Here is a 26,070-nt window from a genome sequence, read left to right on the forward strand (position 1 = left end):
GTTAACCCCCGGCACCAGAATTTTAGCCTAGGTGCACCCCTTTTCATCATCTGTCAAATGCCAGTGATTTTTTTTAAAGCAAACATTTGCTAGTGAGCAGGAGAAATGCTCTTGCGTCATTACACCTTTTATTTCTTTCTTTCTCTTGCACAAATCTTAATCTATCCCACTGTTGTTTGCTTCACCAGTGCCTATTTACCTAAATACGTAGTTTGCGTTCTGCAAGTTAGTCGGGGTAACTTGGGGTTTGCCAGTTATGAGATGGAAGACCGTGCTTTCTCAGGTGTCTGTGTGCTACCAGGCGATAGAGTATCTGGCTTTTTCGTAGTACAGATGAAATACCAATAGGATAGTCTTACAAACTAACGAAAAGTGGTGGATAGCTATTACGTGGATGGTTTTCATCGTCCGGCGGAATGCCCATAGCTCTTACAAAACTTGCATTTAGGGACAGTTTATGGATGGGGGGAGGTGATTATACTTTTGTGGGCTAAACTGGCGATCTCACTCACTGTGATGATCAAAACAATTCTAAAGAAACTTTACACTGCAAGAAGGAATCCACACAAAATATGTGGGCTCTAAAAAGGTACATGAAGCAGCATTTGTTCTGCCAGTGGATTGGATAACTACATCACCAGGTTTTTTGACATCTGCTGTATCGATGCACTTGTTAGTTGTCAACGGGTAGATCAATAGCTACTGCCCCTCCCCATCATGATGGACAAATGAACATGTCACTTAGAGCTTGCCCCTCCCCCGTTCCAATATTGTAAAGATGAGAGGCGTTACTGAGCCACTGAGAAAACTGGATCACCCATATTTCAAGCAGATGCACATGCTGTGACCAAAGCAAAGTGACAGCACTGCTAGGCTGACACACGTAGACACACGAAACACTAGAAAACATGTCATAAACAATGTATACGCGGAATGCAACGCTAACTGTACATGAATACAGCTCAGTAACTTGAAATGTAGCAGTGGTTAGCGGCCGAAATGAAAGCCACAACGCAGCCTCGTTAATGCACAAAATCTCCAAAGTCTTTCAGAGGGCACAACATGGTGAATTAATTAAATAAAAGGTCTGTGGAGAGCCCAAGCAGTGAAATGAAAGCTTCATCCAAGGTTGCTGAAGCAATTAGGGAGGGGTTTGCACATAACACACCAGGTGCAGAGGTTTGGCAGGGAAAAATAAAGGAAAAATAAAATTACACAGTAGAAAACACAATCTCAGCGGTGCCAGTGACGCAGCTTTTTTCTAACTAAACGCCCAATCACAGGGAAGTGAATTACTGTGAACTGTCCTTGGCACTGTGCGCTGTCTCGGTTTCGTTTCTGGGCGGCCAATATCTGCTCAAAACCAGTAGTTCTCCAAGCTACATTTCTGCCGGTCAGCAATAAATGACGATAGTGAGAGGAAGGTATTTTTTTGGTCTGTGTGTGTAATGGTGTCTGCCCATTTAGGGCAGGGCAATATATTTTATTAATAATGACTTGATCAATGAATGTGATGCAAGTGTCCAAATTATTCTAGATGTATTCTATTTTAATGTTGTCAGTTATGTCTATAAAAGGTTAGTCTTGTGAAGGCGGGGCTGCACCTATTCATTCAGCTCTCAGCAGGGCTGAGTAGACTGGCTCTCCCAGCTGAAAAGGGAATCCTTTCTGGGCAATACATCCATTGTTTCCTGTAAGATGCTCATTCACTCGTGGAGTTCTTTTATATGTGCTTTAAGGGATGCCTGTAATTGGGGGTATGTTTACTTGGTAATCCTAAAACAAATTGGTCTTTCGAATTTATAGGGATACTCGATTTCATGCAAATGTAATGGCATGCATTCAAAGACGTACCTGAGGTTTTGACAACATTATCTCCACGTCCATTTTTCCGGTCCCAGCACTTACTTGTGAGATCACCTTCCACCTCTTGAAAATTCCTGTTCTATTTCTCCTACTTCTTTGCTTCCTGTCCCGCCTCCTGAGGGTATAACACTCCTCAAGCCCTGACATATGTCCGTTAAAATATTTCCTGCCTGGGGCAGGGACACAGAGCGGCCAAGCTGTTATCTACTCTTCTTCCTTCTGTGCTGGGCCTGGAGAGGCAACGTAGAGTTTCCTGCAGTTAGGACCCCAGTGTGGGGTTTTGGTGTCCTCACCATGGTGGACGGAGCTAACTGTGCCCCTGCTGGGTGAGGGGACACCAGTTGGGTAAACAATGTTACTGAGCCATGCAGCTGGTGAAGTTCCGGCACAGACTCTTAAATGGCATGCCCCGCACCACGGGAGAAGCGGAGCACCAGGCTCTGGGTGGCACTAACCGACCTGGGGTGGCAGTAAGGGGATGGGGCGGAGGGGAAGCCATGTGGTGGATTGGATGTTGGTGGATGGTCACAGTGGCACATGTCACCATTGTAACAGCATGCCATGCACAGCATCCCTAAACACGGCTTCTCTTTTTTCAGTATATTTTCTAAGTCCGTGGGAGTGCCAGATCTGTGTCACTAAGGTAGTGCAGGAATCGAAATTGAGGGGAGCTGGGAGCTATCTAGCTCCTGCTTGTGGCCCAGACAAGCCTGGCTAGCATGACACCAACAGCTACCAGGAGCTACTTTTGGCTCCCCGGCATCTGATGCTGAACAAACACACCTATATGAATTTAACTCTGTGTGTTTGGGACAACCTGTAAATAATCATTAGGGCACATCAATGCACAATTAAAAATAATGGACAAAAGGATATGTTTGGATCTTCTGTGGACATAAGATTTGAGGAACTTTATGTACTAGCCCCTTGTTTCCCAGTGTTAGCTCCTGCTCACTGGTTAATGCTGGATACCCAGAAGCAGGTTTTAGCTCCTGTTTATCCAATCTTAATTTCAATTCCCTGCAGTGAATGAATCATGGGGAAGCCCAGGGAGAAACGGCACCATTTAAATGCAGAGGAATTATCCAGCTCGTAACCCCGAACAGGCCAAGGAAAAGGAGATGCTCTTGGCTATCAGTGATGAAATTACTTAAACTTTTCAAGAAAGCTATTACAGGTAGAAAAACTAGGGGTACTCCCTCCTCTTCCTCCGAGTCCTCCTCATGCTACCCAACCCATGACACATCTTTGAATTCCCTGTCCTCGCTAGATGAAGAACAAAAAGGGGAATACTGAGATGAAGAAGCATTTCTTAATACAAGTTTCACATTCTGTGTTTTTCATGCTCTGACCTTTCTCTACCAACGGGAAAAAGTCACATGGGCTCCTCCTCCCCATTTTGAACATACATTGAAAGCAGGTCTTCCCCTCTTAATTTAAGTAACAGAAGAGATATTTTGAGAATGGATATAACCTGAATGAAGGGGCAGTCTAGGTGAACACTATCCTCGTCACTTTCTAAAGTGCTTCATGAGGGGACTGATCCAGTGCCATTTCTATGAGCAGTCAGGACCCAAGTGAAATTATTTTCCAATCTTTTCTGTGATTGGATTAAAGCTTCAGTGATGGCTATGGGGCCAACCATAGCAGGTCGTTTCCACCTATACCTACGGGTCTGGTACACTGACTCTCACCAAAAATTCATAGCAGATTTTGTAAGGCAGATGAACATGCAGGGAAGCTAAGAAAGAAGATTGATTCGAAATCCAGGCCCGCTTTCTCTTCTAAATGAAATGGCAAATCTCAGGCATGGGCAGGGGCCTCAGTAAATGACTAGGTAGTGACAGATCAAGGTGGGCACTAAGAAGCAAACCTTGTTACTCCCCTCCTAAAATGTAAACGTCTTGATGGCAGGCCAGATGCCTGGGTAAACAGAATAGCTCGATGGGGCGTATGGAATGGCTTTCAGCCATCAAGAGGGTGCCCAAGTGAGAGTGAGAAGGGGCATGGACTCCATCATTTTTTTGGTCCCAAACTATCAGGGAAAGTACAAACTAATGATACACCTGAAGAGACCGAATCTATCCATAGTTTCACAGCATTTCAAAATGGAATGTTTCCAACAGGTGATTCCCCTGGTTTAGGAGAATGTTTTTCTGACATCTCTGTACCTTCAGGACGCTTACTTCAATAAGTGCACCTGGAAGACGCATCAGAATTTATTGTGATTCTCTTGGGGAGGGGTAATGGAGGGCGACCACTTTAATTTCCCTTTAGGCTGAGGTTTGCCTGCTGAGTCTTCACAAAGGTTTTGGGCTGATAGTAGCTTTCCTCCATCTGAAGGGGATAGAAGTGTTTCCCACCCTAGACAACTGGCTGATCAAGGCATCATCACAAGATTTGTTAGTGTAGCTTGTGGATCAGTCCTGAAGAATCCTGGAGTCGGTGGGATTGCTCATCAACAAAGCAAGGTTGCAATTTCTTCCCTCCCAGGATTTCTAGTTGATTGTAGCAAGATTCCGGGTGACAACAGGGAAGGTGATGCTCCCAGAGGACACAACAACCGTGCTACAAGAAGCACCTATTCACACCACAGAGAACAGCGCAGGAGTTCCTACAGGTTCGGGGACATATGGTCTTGTGTGATTTTCTAGTCTCCTGGGCTCGCTTTCATATGAGTCCATTGTTCTCACATTTCCACAGATTCAGGAAGATGGAATCCCAGGACTTCCAAGCCCTAATACCAGTCCCTCCAATTCTGAGGTTTAAACTGCAATGGTGGCTAAACTTGGACGTTCTTCTGAGGGGATTATCTCTTGTACAGCAAGTGCTGACCCTTTTTACCACAGGCGCCAGCATGGTGCGTTGCGGGCAGTTGTGAAAAATCCTAAACACCAGGAAGAAGCGGCAGTGCAGGAGGCGGCCCATTCTTTCAATTTGCAAGAATTGGCAGCTGCACCTTGAGCCTTTCAGTTTTTTTCTCTGCTTCTCAGTGGGAATGCAGTGCTGCTTTAGAGGGACAATATCACATCTCTGTTTTATGTCAACATGCAGAAGGGTGTGGGGAGGGGTTTCCCTCCAGCGTCTTGTTCTTCTGGGATAAGATCTGGGGGAATTGGCAGAGGAGAAACTCCTGTCCCTCAAAGCAGTCCACATCAGAGGACTAGACAATTCAGTGTCAGACAGAATGAGAAGGGTATTTACATGTGCAGAGCGCAAACATTGGGAGGAGGTGTTTCTGAACATTTGCAAGAGGTTTGGAGCCACCAGTATCAATTTATTTGCTTACCCACAAGGTACAGACACCCCAGTTTTGCTCTGTTCCCTTGCGGGTTAGCCAAGGGTGTGGACACAATGGCTATAAAGAAAGAAATGCAACCCTTGCATACCCAAGAGTGCCCTATTTTCTATCATTTTTTCAAAGTGATGATCGTACAGTCCACTTTTAGTTGTTTGTTTTTTAGCCCCAACGTGCCTAAGGCACAGTTGTAAATCAATACCTCTTCCTCCTAGTTCTTGTGATATCAGATCAGTTCTCACTTGGGCTCTTTTGGAGTTACACTGCCTCCAAGAAGTCTGAAGCTGGAGATGGCTTCTGGCAAACCATGAACAGCACAAGGTTTGCACCTTGCAATCTCCTACCCAGCATGGAGTGATGCTTGATTAAGAAGTTGTAGAAGCTGCAGGTAGTTCCACAGCCCATGAACCAGGTTAGTTCAATCTTCTTTGGCCGATGCAAATGTCTCAAATCCCTTATTGGTGGCCCTTTGCAAGCATGGAAAGAAACTCGACACTTATTGTGTTGTTATATCTCTAAAGTGAGCATTTTGTCTGGGGAATTTATAGGGGAATGGAGAACCCATGTATTGTAGAACTGCCAAGCCATTACGAAAACCTGTAAGCAATCTCCATAAATGGTTATCTCTTACATCAATTTTACAATTTAAACATTTCAGAAAGCATAATGTGCACTTCTCCTGTTGATTGACACCATTAAAGGTGGCATGGGCTGAGAAGATGGTGTGTGTGTGTGTGTTTTAGTGTATTTGCACCTAGTCTAATTATTCAACATTTCACTGGTTATCACTTGAAGCTTAAGTCTGGTTTTGCATTCTCCCACTGACTGGTTAGCTTTAATATGAAAGGGGGGGGGGGAAATCCAGGGGAGAGGGGAATGTAGAGAGGATGGGAAGTGGGATGATATACAGAGCGACGGAGAACTTAAAACGTTGCAGAGATAGAAAGAGTGCAGGGTTCAAGAAAGAGAGTTAAGAGAAATGCGGGTAGTGAGGCAGAGAGTGGAAGGTCTTGGACAGACTTGTAGCTGGGTAGGCACTCAAGGGAGCATGATTGTGCATAGAGAGCCAACCAACATGATTTTGGTGTGTAGAGATAGGACATGATCTCGGTAGGCTGCAGAGGATGTGGGATAGAAACGTTTAAACCTTTACTTAGAGGGGAGAAGGAGTAGCAGAGTAGATCAATCAGTTGCCTCAAACAGTGGTCCAATTTGCTGAGCACCAGATGGAGATCAAGGGTTTGGCCAAATGTTTGGTGAGGTCAGGGCAGACTTTCCTTATGTTGATTAGGTAAAATATACCCGTGTCCGGTTAACGGTTCGAATCCAAAAGGATCGAATGCCATAGGGTCGAGTCAATTTGACCTAAAACAAAAGGGTCGAATTTTTTAAATTTTTTTAATATTTTTTTTTGGGTTCCGTTTTTGAAAAAAGTCTTTTTGTCCACAAAAAACTGGGGAAAAAAATTCGACCCTTTGGTTTTCAGTCCTTTTGATTCGACCCTTTGGTAATTCGATCCTTTGCATTTGAAACGTTGACCTAGAACCTTAAATACCATCTGCAGTGGCACTATCCATGATGAGTGGATGCAGTCTAAGGTCACTGTCGGAGGGCACCAAGGTAGCGAGCCATGGGAGGTGGAGAGAGGATGTTGGGGGAAACAAGGTGGGAGAAGAGAGAGTTGGGTTAGCATTGGATGAAGAAAGAAAGATGATTACCGCCGTGGAGGAAATGAGCATTTGGCAGTGTAAAGCCATTCAGTAACAAATTGCAGCGAGGAAAAAGTAATGTGTTGTATAAACCTGCAGTGCATCACCATAGAATCCAAGAGATAATCTGACAAAAAAGGCAGAGACCAGGTTTATTTCCATGCAACTGTGTAGAAATGGGTTGGGAATCCAGCATGTCCCTGTACCTAAACATTACCCCCGAGTATAGAAACCTCAGGGTTTGTGTACAGTTTTACACAACGGGCTTCATATAGAAATGTCATTGTGATACTTTTTAGTTGGTTAAATTAACAGACTTCCTAACGGTACATCCTGTGGGCAAGTCTAAACAGGACCATCTGAACTTGATGTAAAACTGCTCGAAGCACCCACATGACATTGGCCAACTCCTCTACAGACGATTTACATTACACTTAGTGGCACAAAACCACAGAATCAGCATTCAGGTGACTGGCATTCGGATTGTCAGGCAGCTGACCCCGCCTTTGTGACTTAATGCAAAGCCTTACCTCATCCTTGCTTGGCCTTATGGGTACTCGTGGGCTTACCAACCAATCCTTATTCTTTCCACACCACCACCCCTTGCATGGCTGCAGCTGCTTCATCATTGCCACAATGATGGCTGCTGTCCGGCACCGGCTGAGGCTCATGAACCTCCATTGATCTCATGTAAAATGCCATCAGTTTTCACAGTGTTCAGTGATAATAAGGGCAAAGTAGAGAAAGAAGATGATTTGGGCATGATCACTGAAGAGGTGATAATGAAAGCCGAAGGTTGAGGTGAATTTGTCTAGGGATTAGGTGTAGCGAGTAAAGAGGAGTGGACCAAGGACTGTTACTTGGGAAACTTCAATAGGGAGGGGCACGAGGGAAGAGATAGAGAAGACGTGAACCGAGAGATGAGAAATAACCCAATGGAGCCAAGTGACTTTCACACCAAGGAAAAGAGCATTTGAAGGAGGGCTGGTCCACAGTATCAAAGACTGCTGAGAGGCCAAGTAGTGTGAGGATGGAGGAAATGTGGAGCAGTAAACAGTGGTTTGAGATTTGTATGCCTGGGTGAGAACGTTTTTGGTGCAGTGTTTGCTCAAATAACTTGATTGGATGGGACCACATAGTGAGTGAAATTCGAGGTAGTCGACAATATGGTTGCAGAAGACTCAAGGCATCGGGAGTGCTGGGGAGGACAGAGACCGATCTGGGAGGTGGGAGAGAAATTAGAGGATGAAATTAGGTGGAGGTAAGGAGAGGACAGGGAGAGAAGAGGGTGGACAAGGTGTTAATTATTTTAGTACATTCTGGGGAGATGTAGGTGGCAAAATCCTCAGCAGGGTGGGAAGAGGATAGGCAGAGGTTTCTAGGGTGGAAGCATAGTCTGGAGGGCGAGTGAAGGTTTGCAGGGGGGAGAGCAAAGAGAGGCTGTAAGTTTAGTGTAATAAGAAGATTTGGCCAAGTTTGGACCAATAGCTAGGCCAAGAAGAATCTTTATAGGCAGTAGGAAGAGTGGGGCAGCTATCTTTGCACCTGTGATGCACGTGAAGATGCATAGCAGGCTTCAGCTGTAGATGACTGGGGAGACCCATAGTTGGGGGCAGGTACGAGAAAAATAGTAAATAGGATAGTGGAAATTAAGTGAGGGGGCAAGTGCTGTGTTCAAATCTGTGAGGGAAAGTTCAATAGAGGGGTCAAGTGGCAGGTATTGAACTTTTATTTAGTGATGAATTAAGTATTGGAGAGTGCAAGTGGGGCAATGAGATGGTGAAGTGAATGAGTGAGTTTTGGAAGGGAGAGAGATGTTAAAATGACACTGAGGGAATGTTCATCGGTGTCGGTAGGATGGTTGTGCAAGTTGATCAGGGAGCAGAGTCCAGTTCTAGCTGGCAGGCCTTGGTGATGATTGGGAAGTTGAGGTCACCCATGGTGATCATGGGGATGGATGTCTTCTAGGAGATAATCAAGCAGCAAGGCGTCTTCAGAGAAGAAGAGGTTTAGGCAAGCCTGGTGGGTGCAAGATGAGGACTGTGATAAGCTGAGAGTGACAAGTTGGATTTGTTTAAAGAAAGAAGGGGAGGGGTTTTGGGGTGTCTCGAAGCGGCTGATAATGTGTCCTTTCTTATCATAAGGGCAACACTACCACTATTTTTAGTTAGTCGAGAAGTCCATGTGGAGGGCAACTGGAGTGGTCTTGGAGTGGGTGTCATCCAAGTTTTGGTGGTGGCCATCACAGAGTGGTAGGTGATAAACTTTTATTGTCGAGGGATTGCGCATTTCAGAGGCCAAAGGTAAGGTCATTGCACAGAGCACAGGATTATTGGGTCTAAAAGGGAGTAGAAGAGTAGAGACAAGGTAGATGATGTTCAAGTGGGTGATATGCGGTAGAGAGCAGCGGATATGGAGCGTTTAAAGGGAGAGTGGCGTGTATGTGGTGCAAGAGGGGGGGAAGAGGGGAGTGGTGGGACAGAGCATGGGGGTAGGCAGAGGCTCTGTCTGAGAGACGAGATCTGATAGAAGAAGAATTAGGAAATGCAGGAGCATGGTGAAGTGGGGAGTTGGAGTATATTCTGGAGGGGGTAAGAGGTTTGAGCCAAAGGGCATATATGGGTGTGATATGTAGCTGTGTGATCGAATACTGGGCTGGTAGCAACCCAAAATTCCATTTAGGTACAATAGGCATATAGCCACCAAAAAATTACAGTTGACAGTAGCAGCAAAGAAATTCAATGTAGGTACAGTAGGCTGGTAGTGATAAAAATACATTAGAATTTACATACGGTAAGGCTACTCGTGACAAAATAAATACAATTTAGGTGTCATAGGGTGGTAGTGACCAGTGCCACTCATGGTTTGTTTATGGTCGGAGTACAGAAGTGGTCAGGTGTGTTGGAGTAAGGGGGTCTTAGGACATCCAGGCCTGAACATAACCAAACAGAAGAAGCCCTTGACCTCATTGTCCTTCACCATGGACGTCCGACCTATGGGCTGACTCAGAATCATGAATATAGGGCCATGGATGGTAAGGGTCACATAGCCACCTCAGCATTTCAGGGAGTGGCAGGCCTTGCTGATGAACAGTTGCTAGCTCACCTGAGTTCTGTTTGATGTGGCCAATGTGGCACCTTTCAATGGTGGGTGAAGGGAAGGGGGAGCAGTGTGTGAGAAGCTGTAGGTCGCAGGAAGCACTCCGGAGTGGGAACATGAATGTTGGGGGTCTCTCCATGACCCGTTCGGCAATTCCCGTGAGCCCCCAACCCCACAAACACAGGTACACACATCTGTTGAGCTCGGCCTCCCCGGTCGCACTATCGTGGCTGGGAACGCCCCCTTTATTTATAATGCACGCGGCGGCGTGCAAAGTCACGTCGCCGCGTGCGCCTCCCTTAAGGGGGCAGCACCACACTCCTCCTTTTCCATGAGGACAAACGACAATATTTTAAGTCTCCAACAATAACACCAAAACAATATAATCATGAACTCCCCACACACCCCTTTATTCACAACCACCCTGGATCCCCTTAACTAACACAGGAGGCCCACGGGCCAATTATAAAACCTGTCCCAGCACGTAATCGTTGAGGTAAGCGGTTTCCCCTCGCCCAGCCCTCTGGGGGTACCTCCCGCTTACCTCCAGCACGAGCAGTCCATCTGGTGGCATGCCCCGGGCTGGGGATGCGGGCGTGGAGGAGCAGCCTCCACCCTCGTCTGGTACTTCCAACCGGTACGGTTCAAGGGGAGGCTCAGTTCTGGGGTCCCATAGCTTCTTAAAGAAGCTTACATTCCGGGTGACGGCCGACCTCCCGTCCGAGGCCGTCACCATGGACCCCTTGACAGCCACTACATCAAGTGGCTCAGGTTCATATGGGAGAGAGAGCTTTCCATGGGGATGCCTGTTCCTAACAAGCACCTCATCTCCCGGCTCCAGTCATTGCGGGCGGAGTCCTCTCCTTGCGTTCTCTTGTTCCGTCCGCAGTCAGCGATCTAGCTCCACCTGCTGATCATCTATCACTCTGGGCTCTTTATCCCCCACCTCGGGCAGCAGCCCATGGGGGCACCGTTTGAACAGGGCCTCGGCTGGTGTGACTCCCGTGGAGGCATGGGGGGTGGTGCGATAGACTCGCAAGAACTGGTAGAGAGCCCTCTGCAGGCATTGCCCCTGGCCTTGCGCGATCCGGAAAGTCTTATTCAATGTTCTCATCAGCCTCTCTGCCTCACCGTTGGCCCGCGGCCAGAGCGGGGTGATCTTCTGATGTTAGACCCCATATCCCTCCATCAGTTCTGAGAAGCGCTCGCTTTGAAACAGCGCCCCATTGTCTGAGCACAGTGTGTGTGGGAAACCGTGGGAGGCAAACACTTTCTCGATGGCCACCACCACGTGCTCAAAAGCTACCGAGTCCACAAATTCGACCTCCGGATAGCTGGAGTACTCGTCCACGATCACCAGGAAGTGCGTGCCCAGTGTGGTGGATCCAAAGTCCGCGTGCACCACCTCCCATGGCCACGTCCACCAGGGCATTGCTTCGATCACTGGCTCTCTTTGCAGTGGGGACACCGCCTGGCACCAGACACAGGCAGCAACAAAGTGGTTGACCCTCCGTTCCAGCTCAGGAAACCACACCTTAAGGCATAGCCGGGCTTTGGTCTTGGCGGCGCCTTGGTGTCCATGGTGGGCCAGAGTGATCACCTCTTTGACCTTCGATTGGGGCACGACTATCCGGTCATCCCTTAGTAAGAGGCCGGAAGCCAAGAGCGACAGCTCCTCCCTCACCTTCCACAGTTGTTCTAGCCCCACCTTGGCTTCTTGTGTGCGTCCGGCCAGGGACTCCAGCACGGTCTTCCATGAGCCCTGTTGCATGGGGTGTTTCAGTATTTGGAAACACTCATCCTGAGCTGCCGTGACCTCCAGATCTTCGAGGGGCATGGCATTGGGGGTCGCCGCTTCCACCACCATGCGAACGTGATAGTCCGCTTCCTCGGCACACATGTCCTGGTCCTCTCTGCTGTCCACAACGGGATGTCTGGGCAAATAGTCTGCCGCATTGTTCACACCAGGCCTGTACACTAAGGTGACACCATACTCGAGGAGGGCAAGCATCCATCGTTCGATCCTCGCCGGTGGTCTGGACGAGGACCCAGCCAATATGGGCAGCAGGGGTTTATGATCCATTACAACAGTCACTGGCCAGCCCAGGACATAGAGCCGGAAGTGCCTGCAACCCCACAGCACTGCCAGGGCCTCACGTTCAATCTGTGAGTATCGCTGCTCGGTGTCGGACAGCGCCTTGCTGGCATAGGCTACAGGGCGAACGCTGCCATCCCGATCAACCTGTGTCAACACGGCCCCTAGGCCGAACGGGCTGGCGTCCACGATTATTTCTGACGGCTGGGTGGGGTCGAAGAACGCCATGGTGTCTTCAGCGTGAGGGCGCTCTTAATGTCTTCGAACGCTGCCTGTTTGAGAGGGCCCCAATGCCAGGTCGTTTCCTTCTTCGTGAGGGCCCTCAGGGGCTCAGATCTGAACTCTTTTGAATGAGTCGACCACAGTACGTTACCATACCAAGAAAACTCCTCACGTCTGACACCGGCTCAGGCGGTTGGGCTTTCTTAATGCTCTGCACATTCCTTGGATCTGGCGACACACCTCCTTCCTTGAACACAAACCCAATGAATTTGATGGTCAGGCGTAGAAACTCACACTTGTCCCTGTGGAGCGTGAGGCCCAGGGACTGCAGTCTCTCAAAAGTCCTGGCCAGCTTGCACAGATGGTCTACCTCAGTCTTGGCAAACACAAGGATGTCGTCACTAATATTTAAGACGCCATCTAGGTCAGCGAGGGCACCTCTAATGATGTTTTGAAACACCTCTGCTGCCGATGACGCGCCAAAACTGAGTCTCTTGTATCGGTAGAGTCCACGATGAGTGGTGAACGTGGTTATGTATCTTGACTCCGGGTGAAGGACGACTTGGTGATAGCCGGCCCGAAGGTCCAACTTCGAAAAGAAGCGAGCCCCTTGTACCTCCGTGATGATATCGTCGATGGTTGGGGTCAGGTGTCTCTCCCTTTTGATGGCCTTGTTGGGCAGCCTCATGTCGACGCATATGCGGACGGAGTCAGGTTGCTTTGGCTTCCTCACAACCACGATTGGTGAGACCCAAGGTGTCGGACCTTCCACCTTCTCGATAATGTGTAGATTCACTAGGTTGTCCAATTCCTTGTCCACCTGCTCCCGAGGTGAAACGGCATCCTCCGATGTTTCAGGGCTATAGGCTGCACAGATTTGTCAATGTGAAGTCTCACCTGGTCACCGGCCATTTGGCCATTTCCATGGAACAAGGCGGAATATTTGTCCAGCAGATCATGAATGTCCTCGAGATATACCGAGTAGGCAAAGCTGACAATGCCTAGGGCCTCTGCCGCAGCACAACTCAGGAGGGTATTTGTGCTCACCGGTGTGACGTAGAAGCGGGCCGTGATCTGCGAGCCGTCATGCTACAAAAGCACCGTCCAAGTGAATGGGTTCCGACCCACTGAAAGCAAAGATACGGGCCTTCGGACTGACCAGCCTAGGAGATGTGTCCATCGCATCATAATGCCCATGGGCCATCACGTTGACTGAGGCCCCGGTATCCACGAGCACCGGTACCGGCTACTTGTTCACTTCCACCACACACCTCGGTTGGCGTCTGTTCTTTGACTTGAGGGCTCCCAAACTAGACACGAAAAAGATGTTCTCTTCCTCTTCCTCTTCTTCTGCGGGGGCACCCTCCTCACCCTGGTCGACCTGGGCCACGTTCGGGGGCGGTTTTGACGGAGGAACCCCGATCGAACCGGGCCTCTGGGCACCATCAAAGGCAGGGCCGCCTTGCACACACGGGAAAAGTGATCCGCGAGGCCACACCTTCCGCAGGTTCTTCCTGCCGCAGGGCACTCAGCGGGGTGAGGTAAGTCATATCCACACTTCTGGCACGACTCACCAGCTCTCCCGCCCCTGTCACGCAGGCCGGTTCTGGGTCTTCTAACACCTCTGCCACCCCGCCACATGACACATACCTCCTCAGTCTTTACCGGGTGCGAATCAGCTTCCATCCTGGACGCCTGGGCCTCCGACACTTCATGGCAACGCCCCAGCTCAAGGATGCAGGTAAGTGTAGTACCTGGTTCCCTCAGCACCTGCCGTCTCAGTTTACCTAACGAACAGGCCTGGATGAGCATAGTCCTGATCATGTCATCTGCATCACCCCAGGCACATGCCAATGACAGGCGTCTGAGGCGGCCATTTAAGGTGTCCAGCGTCTCGTCCTCCTTCTGCCGTGCTGACAGCATTACAAACCTCTCTTAATCAGCATTGGCGAAGGGCAAGAAGTGATCTTGAAGAGCAGTCTCTGCCGCCGCATAGGAGGCATTAGCTGGTTGGAGGGACTTGAATATTACTTGCACTGCAGGTCCAGCCGCATACAGCACAGTCTCAAGCTTGCTGTCATCATCCGTTTCCATAGTGGCCCTGAAGTACATGTCCAAATGGTCCACCCACCTCTTCCCCCTGGGCCCCAGGCTGGATGGTGGGCCTGAGACATCGAACTCCGGGATAGGCTGCAGTGCCGCCGGGGCCCGCATCTGCACCATGACTGGAGGGGGCTGCTGCATAACCGGTTGTGCTACAGGTGGAGCTTGCGGCAGTTGCTGGGCTAGAGGCTGCGCCACAGGCTGGGGCTGTACTACAGGTGGAGCTTGAGGCAGTTGCTGAGCTTGAGGCTGCGCCACAGGCGGGGGCTGAGCTTGGTGCTGTGGCTGGGCTTGAGGCTGCTGCAGGTCCGCGGGCTGCCCACCATCCTGGTCGTCAGGCACATTCATGGGTTAGTGCGCACAGGCACCCCCATCATGAATTGGGGGCCGCAACTCACCCCACCACCACAGTCCAGTCCCCACCAGGGGCCTTGAATAACACCAGTCCAGACACACACAGGAATCACAAGTCCAGACCTGATGATGATGATGATGATGGGTGGGTGAACTCTAGACCAACAGTGTGCCTCACACACATATACAGCAGCTGGGCATGATGAAGATAACAATGGAGATGGGAGTCCTCAGCTGCAAAGTGCTGTGTCCCAGCATGGATGTCCCAGAAATTGAGCCAGGGAGGTATAAGGGCTAAGCAGGCCTCGGCATCTTTTCCCCCTTTCCTCGCCTTCACTCGACATTATTCGGCCAAAAATTTTAAAAAATTCAAAATTTGGGCATGTGGGGGCAGGTACAGCTGCCCGCTATGAAATGCTCCAAAAATTAGGCATGGATGCCCTGCACGAGCCCTATCAGAGCCTCGTGAGTATCCCCTGCCTGGGATTCAAAATGGCTGCTCGCCGCGTGGCGTCTGCCCGGCCTGCAGCACGGAACAAATTGCATGCAGTAATACGATCCGGATCAAAAATTGAGTCATATCACCGCCGGGCCCGGGCAACGCACCGTCCTCATAGCCACTGTTGGGGGTCTCCCCATGACCCGTTCGGCGATTCCTGTGAGCCTCCAACCCCACAGACACAGGCACACACGTCTGTTCAGCTCGGGCTCCCCGGTCGCACTATCGCGGCCGGGAATGCCCCCTTTGTTTATAATGCACACGGCGACGTGCAACGTCACGCCGCCGCGTGCGCATCCCTTAAGGGGGCTGCACGACAATGAAGTGCTCCATCGCAAAGGATCGCACCTCTTGCAATATCTTGTGTACGGAAGCCTGGGGGTTCACCCCTGTTGGTAGCAGTGAAAGTGTTCAGGCAATGACAAAGCTGTTTTCTAGATGCGTTATGCTCAACCCTGAATGATGCGCATACACCAGTGCATGCGGCAGGAGACTGAGTCACGTGCGAGCAAAATGCTTCTCCCTTGCTGTAGTTGCACCATGGACTCCTAGCCACAGATGTAAGCGCCAAAGGGAGCCCTGGCCTGGGCCTTCATTTCAGCCGCTCTCCCTCTAAAAGGCGAGGCGATGCTGGCATTCCTGCCGCTGCTCGGGTCGTACAGGATGTCTGTTGGGTGTGGGGAATGGCTCTACAATTGGGCATAAACCTTATACCCAAGTAATCGAAGGTTACGGTTTTCACCACCTGTTTACCCTAGACAAAACACTCCCCACGTTTCCTCTGGCCTTTTCATAACAGGAGAAATTAAGATTTGGAGAGCTTCATTTTAAATGTCGTATTACTCGTAAAAGTTAAATGTGTATATTAAAACATGTAGCACCTTTGGGGGTCCAGCTATGAGGACGGGCCCTACGCAGGTGACGAGTGGCAGCCTGACGTTTTCGGTGTGAGGGGCACTCTGATGTAGAATCTTATAAATAGCGCTGAAACCCATTTATCCATACATTAAAAAGAATGGGGGCAAGGACGCAGCCTTGCTGTAGCCCCCTGGTGGTTAAAAGCGGTGCTGTACAATTTTTATTTCTGACATAAGCAAACCCCTAGTCATATTTTGGGCCTTTGCTTTCCACACTGGTCTTGGCAAGCGCTTATTAACCCACTGAGCTATCTTGCTGGCTTCCTCATGCTGCCAATTTGCCCACCTTACCACTTTAGAGAGATATGAAGCAATACTTTATCAAACAGGTATTCAGACCGAAAAACTATCTAGTTGCAAAGACATTTTGGGGATTTAGTGCACCAAAAGAATCGCACCGAAATGCAGAGTACTCCCCAACTTGGAAATCCATATGCCAGGGCTGCCTGAAAGGGGATACCGAGGCGCCATTTGTTACCGAGAGACCAAGAGAGAGTAACTGCGCCATCACAGCTGCACCTCGCCATGCACACTCCCACCGGCGACCTTATGACAGCTCCAGCATTGCCCCTGCTTTCGCGGGTCCATTTGTGTCCTGCCTGTACCCTTATGTGGGTTTATTTTGACAGGTTAATACTACCTTTAAATTGTTCTGAAAAACTTTTGTTCACATAGCGACCATGAGAGTAAAACTCCCTAAATGTTAGTAAAACGCAAACGTTTACGATTCTGTGTAGACCCCACATTATACGTCACACCTATACTAAACCCCAAACGGTGGGCTTTGCCAAACGATTGTTGTCCATGGCGCCACATCGAGCAGTGCTCCCTGGTTTCTTGTGTGAGACAGATGCATTACTGCTCATGGATGTTGCATGGCCCATCCAGGGAAACTGTTCCCCTTCTCCAGCCGATTAGACCGCATTGCATGTGGCAGCTGCCGTCCTCCTCGACTGATAGCTTCAAGCAAGCCTTTGAGGCTTCATGAAAACAAGCTCCTCTAGAGGCTAAGGTAGCTATTCTGATTAAAATGGCAGCAACATCCGCCAATACAAGCTAACGCGCGCGCACACACTCAACACATGAGGATGCTAGTGATGTGAGGAGGACGCGTTGTGATTTATTTCATTTATTTATTTATTTAATTTATAGAGTGCGCCAAACCCAAGCGTACCTGGCAATCTTACCCTCTACATTCCATCCCAGGAGATTTGACACCAGTTGGCACTTAGCCAAAATTAAATAGAGCAGTTGAACAATAGTGTTCTTGCTTTTGGTGCATTGTAAACATTACAGTCAGGAATGATCAGATCTAGTTCGCCAGCAGTGACTTGGCAAAGGCGCAGGCAGTGTGGTTTAATGTGGTAGTGGCTTTCTCCTCAGGCAGCCCTTTCGTTAATGAAAATGAAGGGGGAATCTTATGAGAGAAGGGAGAATTACTTATCTGCTAATGTTCTTTCTGATGGGTTTTCCTTCCGCCGTTTCCCCATCTTGATAGATGCCCAGCAGTTGCAGCTGTCCTTGTAAACTTTTCCAGCAGAGGTTGTGGTGCAGCTTGGTGCTGACCTACTCCGACGGTCACACCGCCACAATAAAAACGGAGCAGACTACGCCCCATGGTCTCAATTCTCCCCTTTTTTCACCCAATGCTGAACAGTTGAGGGTTTACGTCACTAGAAAGATTTGAACAAAAATGTCATTTGATGTGTTGATTTTTGTTCTTCTTTAAAGTTCATGCATAGTAGGTAGGGCAAGATGGAAGGAAAATGGGGAATCTGTGTAGGAGAATCCCTCAGAAAGAAAATTACCAGATAACTCATTTTCCCTTCCAATTGATTGCATTTTACCACAGATTCCTCCTCTTGATAGACTCCACATCAGTAATGATTGTACTGATTGGCATGGAGGAAGGCAGAGAGCAAAAAGTACATCTGGACTAAGAATCTCCAACGAACAACTCTCCCCAAATGGGCACCCTGCCCAGACTGTGAGTCCAAACAGTAGTGCTTGGAGAAGATTTGTAAGGATGAACAAGTTCCAGCCTGGCAAATATCTTGCCAGCAGCAACCCCCACTGCAAACCTGAGGTTGCAGCCGCTCCTCTAGTGGAGTGGGTTCTGAGACCATGAGAAATGTCTTTTCCTGCCGTCAAGCAACATTCCGAGGTGCAACGTATAATCCCCCATGAAACGGCCTGTTTAGAGACATCCTTCCCCAAATGAGCATCAGACATGGAGATGAAAAGCTGAACCTCCTGATGAAAAGGTTTCATCCTGGCAATGTAGAAACCTAAAGCCCTTTAAGGGTTCAGTCTCTGCAGTCTCTCCCTCTTTAGAGAGATGAGGTGGCAGATACCAATGGAAATGGAAGGTAAGGATGCTTAGCCGAAAGGGCCAGCAGCTCACTCACTCTCCTAGCAGAGGTTATAGGCACCACAAAGACAATCTTCAAAGTGGAATGCTGTCAACAGCATGGATGCAGTGTCTCAAATGAAGCACCAATAAGAAAAGTCAAGATCAAGTTACAGCCCCACTCCAGAACCACACAATGAATCCGAGGAAAGGAATTTGTCAAACCTTTTAGAAAATGAGCAACCATGGGAAATGTAAAGTAGGATCCCTTCTTCAGCATTCCCTTGAATACTGAGATTGCCGCAATGCAACTCTTCACCTTGTCCTGGAAGGCACCACAAAAACTACGAAACAGCAGAGATGGGCCATGAGTAGTAGTATAAAGCCACCTCTGTGCACCATCCTTCAAAATTCCTCCACTTTAGCATTCGTAGGAGGCCAACCTGCAGAGAGCAGCACCTCCAGGACCTTGTCCCTGATCCTAACCTCTCACCAGTTATGCATGAAGGCTGAGAGTATGGGGGTTTGGGGTGAAGAGCCTGCCCACCTGACTGAGACAGCGAGTCCGACCTCCAGGGATGCACCTAGATGTGTAGATGGACATCTGCAGAAGATCTGAATGCCATGTCCTTTGACTCCAATCAAAGGCAATTAGAATCATGGTTGTACCCACACCTCCTTTACGTTCTAATTACCACTGGAATGACTGGAAGCAGCGGGAATGCTTAGAGGGGACAGAAATTGCACTCTACCAGAAATGCATCCCCCACCCCCGCAATGCCTCCCTCAGAGAAAATTCCCTGAAACAGAAGAGCTTGCATTTCCTTTTGCCCCTGGTGGTGAACAGACATATATGAGTGGCTCCCACAAAAGCCCACAATCTACAAAAGGACTTCCGGGCAAAGCTCCCACTCATGGAAAACTGAACCCTGTCTGCTGAGAGAATCCACCACCATATTCTCTGTCCCTCTGAAATAAACCATCAAGATAGAGATGTCATTTTCAAGTGTCCAGAGCCACATTGCTTCCTTCACAGGGGGCAGTGATCCGACACCCGCTCTCTTGTTGATATAATACAGAATCGGGACACTTTCCCAATCGCGATGGGAGAAAGGCCATCAGAGCTCTGGTCACTCGAGGGGAGAAAGGCCATCAGAGCTCTGGTCACTCGAAGGGAGAAAGGCCATCAGAGCTCTGGTCACCCTCAGCTCAGATGGTGTATATGAAACCTGGACACCACAAGGAACCAAAGCCTGCTCGCTCTAAGATCCCTCACATGAGCACAGCCGCCTTTAATTGACGCATCCAAGACAAAGGTGCCCTCCGGACAAGGCTGTCTAAATACTTTCCAATCCTCATTACTTCTCGATGGTCCACCACAGGAGATCTTGCATAACCCCCTTTGAAACCTGTAAGAGGTTGACAAGTCTCTGGAAAACTGGGACCACTGATTTTGCATATCCACTGGCATGACCTCATTCTCTGGCACCAGAAATATGCAGGATGCCATACGACCCAGCAGGTGGAGAAAGACTGGGGCTTTTGGCCTTTGTGTGCTCTGGAACATTTTAACCATAGGCACAATGCTGCCTTGGAGGTTGAGGGTCTTCCCCCACCTGAGTGTACAGAACTACTCCATTAAATCGGAGCATTTGGCGTGGTGTCAAATGGGATTTTTTCCAATATTGGGAAACACCCAACTTTTGCAGTAGCTAGCAAGTGTTCTCGAGATGTTTTAACACCTGCTCTGGTAAGTCACCCCTGATGAGCCAGTCCTCCAGTTAGGGTAAAAACATTGATTTTCATCCCCCTTGAGACTACCCCTGCTGCCCTCGCCTCGGTGAAAACCCTTGGGGCGGAGGTCAACCCAAAAGACACCATATTGAACTGGTAATGGGTACTGCCTATCATGAACCTTAGTCATTTCCGGTGCTGCAAATTGATTTGCACATGCAAGAAGCATCCTGGAGGTCCGGTAACACCAAACACTCTTGAAATTGGTCCTTCCTCAGAAATTGCTCATGTTCCGGGGGTCCATAATGGGACATAACCCTCCTCCTTAATTCAGTATGGGGAAATAACAGGAGTACCATGCCTTCCCCCTCCCTGATGCCAGAACCAGTTCCCCTGCTCACTTGACCAGAAGAGAGGCCAACTCTTCCAGAAGCACTGGATGGCAGGGCTTGCGGAGGGGTTCAACAACACATGACCGGGGGGGGGGGTTCCTAATAAAGAGAAGGTAGTAACCCCTTTTCCCAGTTGCAAATCTCATGCATCCAAAGTAATGGCTTGCCACTAGTATGCAGAGAGAGTTGAACAGTGACTAGCAGAATTTGGGGAGGGCACATCATAGATTTTGCTGAAGTGGATCCCTAGGGCACTGAAGCTATTAATAACTGCCTTTTCTATGCACATCTTCACCTGCCTGGGTGTGTTTACTATTTCAAAACAATCTTGGCAGAGGTAAACTGAGTTTGACCTTGGTCGATATACATAAGTGCTTAAAGTCACGAACTCCGACAAGTGAAGCGGATTGGGCGTCAGGGGTAGCCTTCTAGATGGCCAGCCCTAGAGACTTTGACCACATAGTCCTTAATTCTGCCCCTGAGGGCACCAGAAGGCAGAATATGTGTGCACTTGTCCACCACACGTAAAGTGTTAATGACCTTCAATGCCATACTGCAAGTACATTTTTGTGATTGAATCAATCTTTTTGCTGTTTCTGTCATCAGGCAAAGTAGGGGAGTAGATGAAATAATATATAATGGATTGTAGCTGCCTGTACAACCAGACTCTCAGGGGTTGGATGTAGCAACAAGAATACTGAGTACAATGGTGGCGGTTGGACCCTTTTGCCATGTCCCTGCCTACTGCCGGAGTGGAACAAGGAATCTGCTACACTTAAAGAATCTGGTCTGGTATAGCCACTTTAAATGGATGCATTGTCTCTTTGTGTGGGCCTTTGTCTACAAAATATCCATCAGCTCCTACTGCACCATCACCTTCAATGGTTCCCCCGAGCTCCAACATGTCAATCACCTTTGCGATGGTCTTACGAATGGCAGTATTCTGGTGAACATAGAGGGAGGCCTGCATGTCCAAATGCCTGTAGATGTGCCAAGGCCACTTGCATCTTTCATGTCCGTAGCCAAATTCCAAATGTCAATGTCGTTATAGTGAAATTCTGCTAAGGAAGTATGAGGACAATTCAAAGGCTCTAAGCCTGTTTGGATAAGGCCGCCTTGTGCATCTTAGATAGGCTGCATTGAATGAAAGAACTGTGTCCTAGACAGAGGAGCGTAGCTCTGCAATAGTTGAGGCTTACCCGCTAGAACTGCATTGATGAATTTGACCAATATCGAGGGATTGACGCAGAGTCTCGGCACCAAGGAAACCCTCAGATCCTTTTAATGAGTGGGAGCGGCTGAGATCCGAGTTATGTGGCCACTACCACAACTAGATGTTGAATGTGCAGTGCGACCCAGCGCCGCCATCAATACTGACCCAACATCCTTGCGGTCTTGGCGGAAATGTCAAGGATCTGATTTTGAAAACTCTCCCACTGCGCTCAGGACACACTTTTCGAAGGAAAGGACACCTTATCTTGCTGGGGGTGCTACTGCTCTTTGCGCTCCTCGAGTGGTGCACTTTCTTCTTTTATGCAAGAAAGCCGTGCGATAAGGTTCATTCCTCGAATGGAATCTCTTCTTTTGCCTTTTGTGCTTCTTATTATGTATCTCCTTTTCAGGTGTCAGGCCCTCTGTATCCAACTTCGAGGATTTAATCTCACAGAGAGTAATTGGCCCGACATCTGAAGTGGGTAGGGCCTACCACCAATTTAGCAGCCTGTTCTTTAAGAGCGATGGGGCTCATGTGTTCACAGGTGCTTGAGTCCTTAAATCTCACCCTCAGGACGGTGGATGGGGTCCTCGGAGATACCAGGCTAGATAATGTGTTTTCTTGTCCACCATGCATAAAGTGTTAATGGATTTCAAGGCCATATTGCAAGTACCTTTTTTTGGTGACATTGCTTGACATTGTGTTCAGTACTTAGACAGCATTGACTTGTATTGTGTGGGTCATTCACGGACATCTTAGCATTGCTGTGCCTGCAGTGCTTGAACCCCAAAGGTTATTGGGTATCTGGCATGGTGACAGAGCTACCAAAAAACCTTCGAGAAAAACAGCGCGCTGAGCAAGCGGAATAATGAACTGATGTCATGGGGCACTGTGTGTTCCATTTATATTGTGGTGCCGTCACATCCGAGACCATCGAGGTGGATCTTCAGAGGAGATGGATGCTGAGCTGCACCACAACCTCTTTTGGAAACCTTTCCAAGGACAGCTGCTGCTGTTGGGTATTTGTCAAGAAGGGAAATATGTGGAAAGATGAAAACCATTAGATCTTTATTTTTGACTGGTGTTCCCCTTTAAGAATCTAATGTTTGTGGGAGGGAAATGTGTCACAGTACCTGAGGTGCCAATGCATTTTCTGTGAACGTAAAAACAGTACACTAGCGGTAGCATTTGAAACCTATACATTGTTATGGCTAAGTAGTGGAGTTCTCCACAATATGTGTTTAGTACATGATTCTGCACAAGTTACAATAACTTGTAGACCCACATTTTTAAACAAATTCCAGATTCAATTAATATGGGATGATTTAGATCCAGTGAACGATTATATTATCACATTCACTAGAGTAAAACATCATGCACAGCTCTGGAATCCATGTTGCATTCTTTTAACATACTTGTGTTCTTTATTTAATGTTTCACATATATAATTTGTACATCCCCTCTTTTTGTAATTTTTACCAAATACCCTCAAAGTTATGGTGGGTTAAAAAGAAAATGTGATGTAAACATTCCCTTCTACCTGAAATGTGAGACTAGGCCAGTTTAACTAACAATCACAATGCTGCAGCACTACCCACTTGCCATGCCTGGAAGGGCAACTCCAGTTCTGAACCACTGGACAATGCATTGTGGGTATGCAAATTAGCCCAGAGGCATACATTTTGCTCTATGTGAGAAAAGTATCTGTCTCATAGTAGGCAGAAAAAAATATATGTTTAACCCTCATTGGGGATCAACAGTGTTGTGCCGCCTGACATCTTTGTGGTTGGAGCATTGAGTCATGTGTACCAGACACCATAGCCGCCACCCACTAGCCATGACATTACAGGAGTGCCTGACTCTCATTTGTTTCATTTTGGTGTTTCTCACGAATGTTTCTAGTTTGAAATGACTGTGGCAGATTAATCTTTGAAGCTATGGTAACCACGATGGGCAAGACATGAAATGTAATCTGAATAGCCAGATAACATTATGCAAGTCACACACAGTCTGGTGGGAGCTGAATGGCTGGAACCTGGGAAAAGAAGGCACTTCCTGTTTGCCTCGTTGCGAGTTGTCCTGTCATGCCTCCCATTTCATGAATAACGCTGGCTGACAGACTACTCATTCTTCCCGCGCCTGCGTAGCTGTGGCTGATAGCTAGCAAGGAGGCGTATAAACGAGTAGATCCCATGCCAGCAGCACTTAAACTAATAAATAAAGTCAGCGCACAGCTGCGTCTACGGGCTGCTTATATTCTCCTGTTTAATATCAAACTTGTTTCCCTTTTTTCAGCGTCATGGAGCCTTTATCTGGACAGAGATAAAACCCGAGAGGGGGGCGGCAGGTCCCCGGGGAGGTAAAGCATTCCTAAGTGCTTCGGGGTCATGCTCACGCCAACAACCGAAGGCGGGGAAAGAAGGCCTTGCGGAAAGCAGCATGACCTCACCCACCGACTGCCTGCAGAATTCCCAGCAGATGTCAGACGCCGAAGCCCGTTTATCAAAAACAGACCTCGGAGAGGCAGCCAAGGCCTATCCCAGAATTCCTGCGAATGGACAGCACAGTTCAAGCATGTGTCGGACCAGTGAAGTGGATGGACGCCTTCCCACAGAGGCACGAGTGGAGGAAGAGGCGCAGTGCCCAGCGAGAGACCACAAAGATGAGCCGCAGGGAGGCAGCCATACATCCGTCACCAGATTACCAAAACTCCCCCCAGCCACCTCAACCTGCACGCAGCCGCCCGTCACCACAGAAAGCATCGCTGCCTCCTGACATCATTAACAGCAAACGCCAGCTGTCGGCGCAAGTTGTTAGGCAACAACAGTGCCTTTTGATATAACAGCTGCATTGTGCTTTGATTTTGCCAAAAAAAGTTACGCAACAAGAGCAACATACGTTTAGCGTAAAATAATCCTGATGTGTTGCTTGTTGCTTTTGGTGCTTTTAACCAACATTATTTATTTAATGCTTTGTACATGGTGGCCGTGACTGTCGGAAGTTGTCTGCAACGTTGAATGTTTAGAGCAATGCTATTTGTATGATTACTCCGGAGTACACTTTATTTAAATAGAGAGTAGGATGTGTCAATGGCATTTCTTGTACTTCTACACACTAGGAATAAACTTGTTCATATTCTTTAATTGCCCACCTGCGTCTTATTGTCTTGCCTCTGACATGTTGGAAACTCGAGAAGACCAATTGCTAATACATCCGGTTGCAGCGAATGCGTTTTGTGGCATTGCATAAAAAAGCGTAGCAAGGAAAGGGCAAGGAAAGTTCTACACGTTAAAATACAAATACAAAGTGAGAGACCAATTAATATATTTTCAAAATACAAGTGGAACCTTTTATTGTATTCAGACCAGTGCAGTAGATGCCTAAAACACATGTCAACTGGATTTGCATTTTCCAAAATATAACTGGGCGTTTGTTTCCATGTCCTTTTGTACTTAGACGGGAATGTGTGCCTCAGTAGGAAAGGGACACCACGCCCACTTCCTCGGCCCAGGGCCATTGCACGCCAGAGGCTCTGCAGGCAAATAATAGTCCAGCATTGTCATTCTGTCTCAAGGCGTGCGAAAATCACGCATGTGGGAGTTGTGGGTAACAAAAGTTAAATAAAGACCATACTCCAGTGACAGGCCTGGCTTTGTTTAAAGGGCCTTGCTTCAGGAGTGTGCTTTTTTTTTTATCTGCAGAAAATGCAGTGACCATCTCACACTGTTCAGAGATAATGAAGATTACGCCTGCTGTAGCCCAGGGAGCCTTAATTCTATTAAAGACACAGAGGCAAGCATTATGCTTAAATTGCACTCTTCCAGCAGATTTACATTTTAAAAAAAGTCTTAGTTAAAAACATTTTTTAACTTCAAACAGAAAAAAACATATTCCAAAAACCCAATGTCCCTGGTAGTCCCATGTCTATGTCCTGTCCTATGAGCCATCTCCTGCCCAGGTCCTTTCCTCTTCCTTGATGCCTTGCAACTGATGTGCGATAACCAATAACACACTCCAAACAGCAAACCAGCATGCTGCAACAGGTTACGTCGTCCCATCTTCACCCATTCAGGGCACTCAGAGGGCCAATGCTGTTGATACCAATTGCGGGAACATCGTCTCCTCTGCGCTCAGGTCCTCAGCCAGTCTTCTGATCATGCCCTGTCAGAGAAGACATACATTATGTAGGGTCATACGACGCAATGCATCATTAATAGAA

The 26,070-nt window shown here is 48.1% G+C and overlaps 1 protein-coding gene across 1 annotated transcript in view; it reads left to right on the forward strand.

The window, feature by feature from the left end:
• Positions 1-24,994, forward strand: part of CIMIP6 (ciliary microtubule inner protein 6) — a 208,385-nt gene extending 183,391 nt beyond the window's left edge. The window contains exon 5 of the mRNA XM_069608233.1: positions 24,147-24,994. Coding sequence (XP_069464334.1) covers positions 24,147-24,626 — 480 coding nt within the window. The 3' untranslated portion in view covers positions 24,627-24,994. The remainder of the gene's footprint in view (positions 1-24,146) is intronic.
• The last annotated feature ends 1,076 nt before the right edge of the window (positions 24,995-26,070 follow it).

The sequence above is a fragment of the Ambystoma mexicanum genome, chromosome 4q, assembly GCF_040938575.1.
Source record: "Ambystoma mexicanum isolate Mex_15411 chromosome 4q, UKY_AmexF1_1, whole genome shotgun sequence".
Lineage (NCBI taxonomy): Eukaryota > Metazoa > Chordata > Amphibia > Caudata > Ambystomatidae > Ambystoma > Ambystoma mexicanum.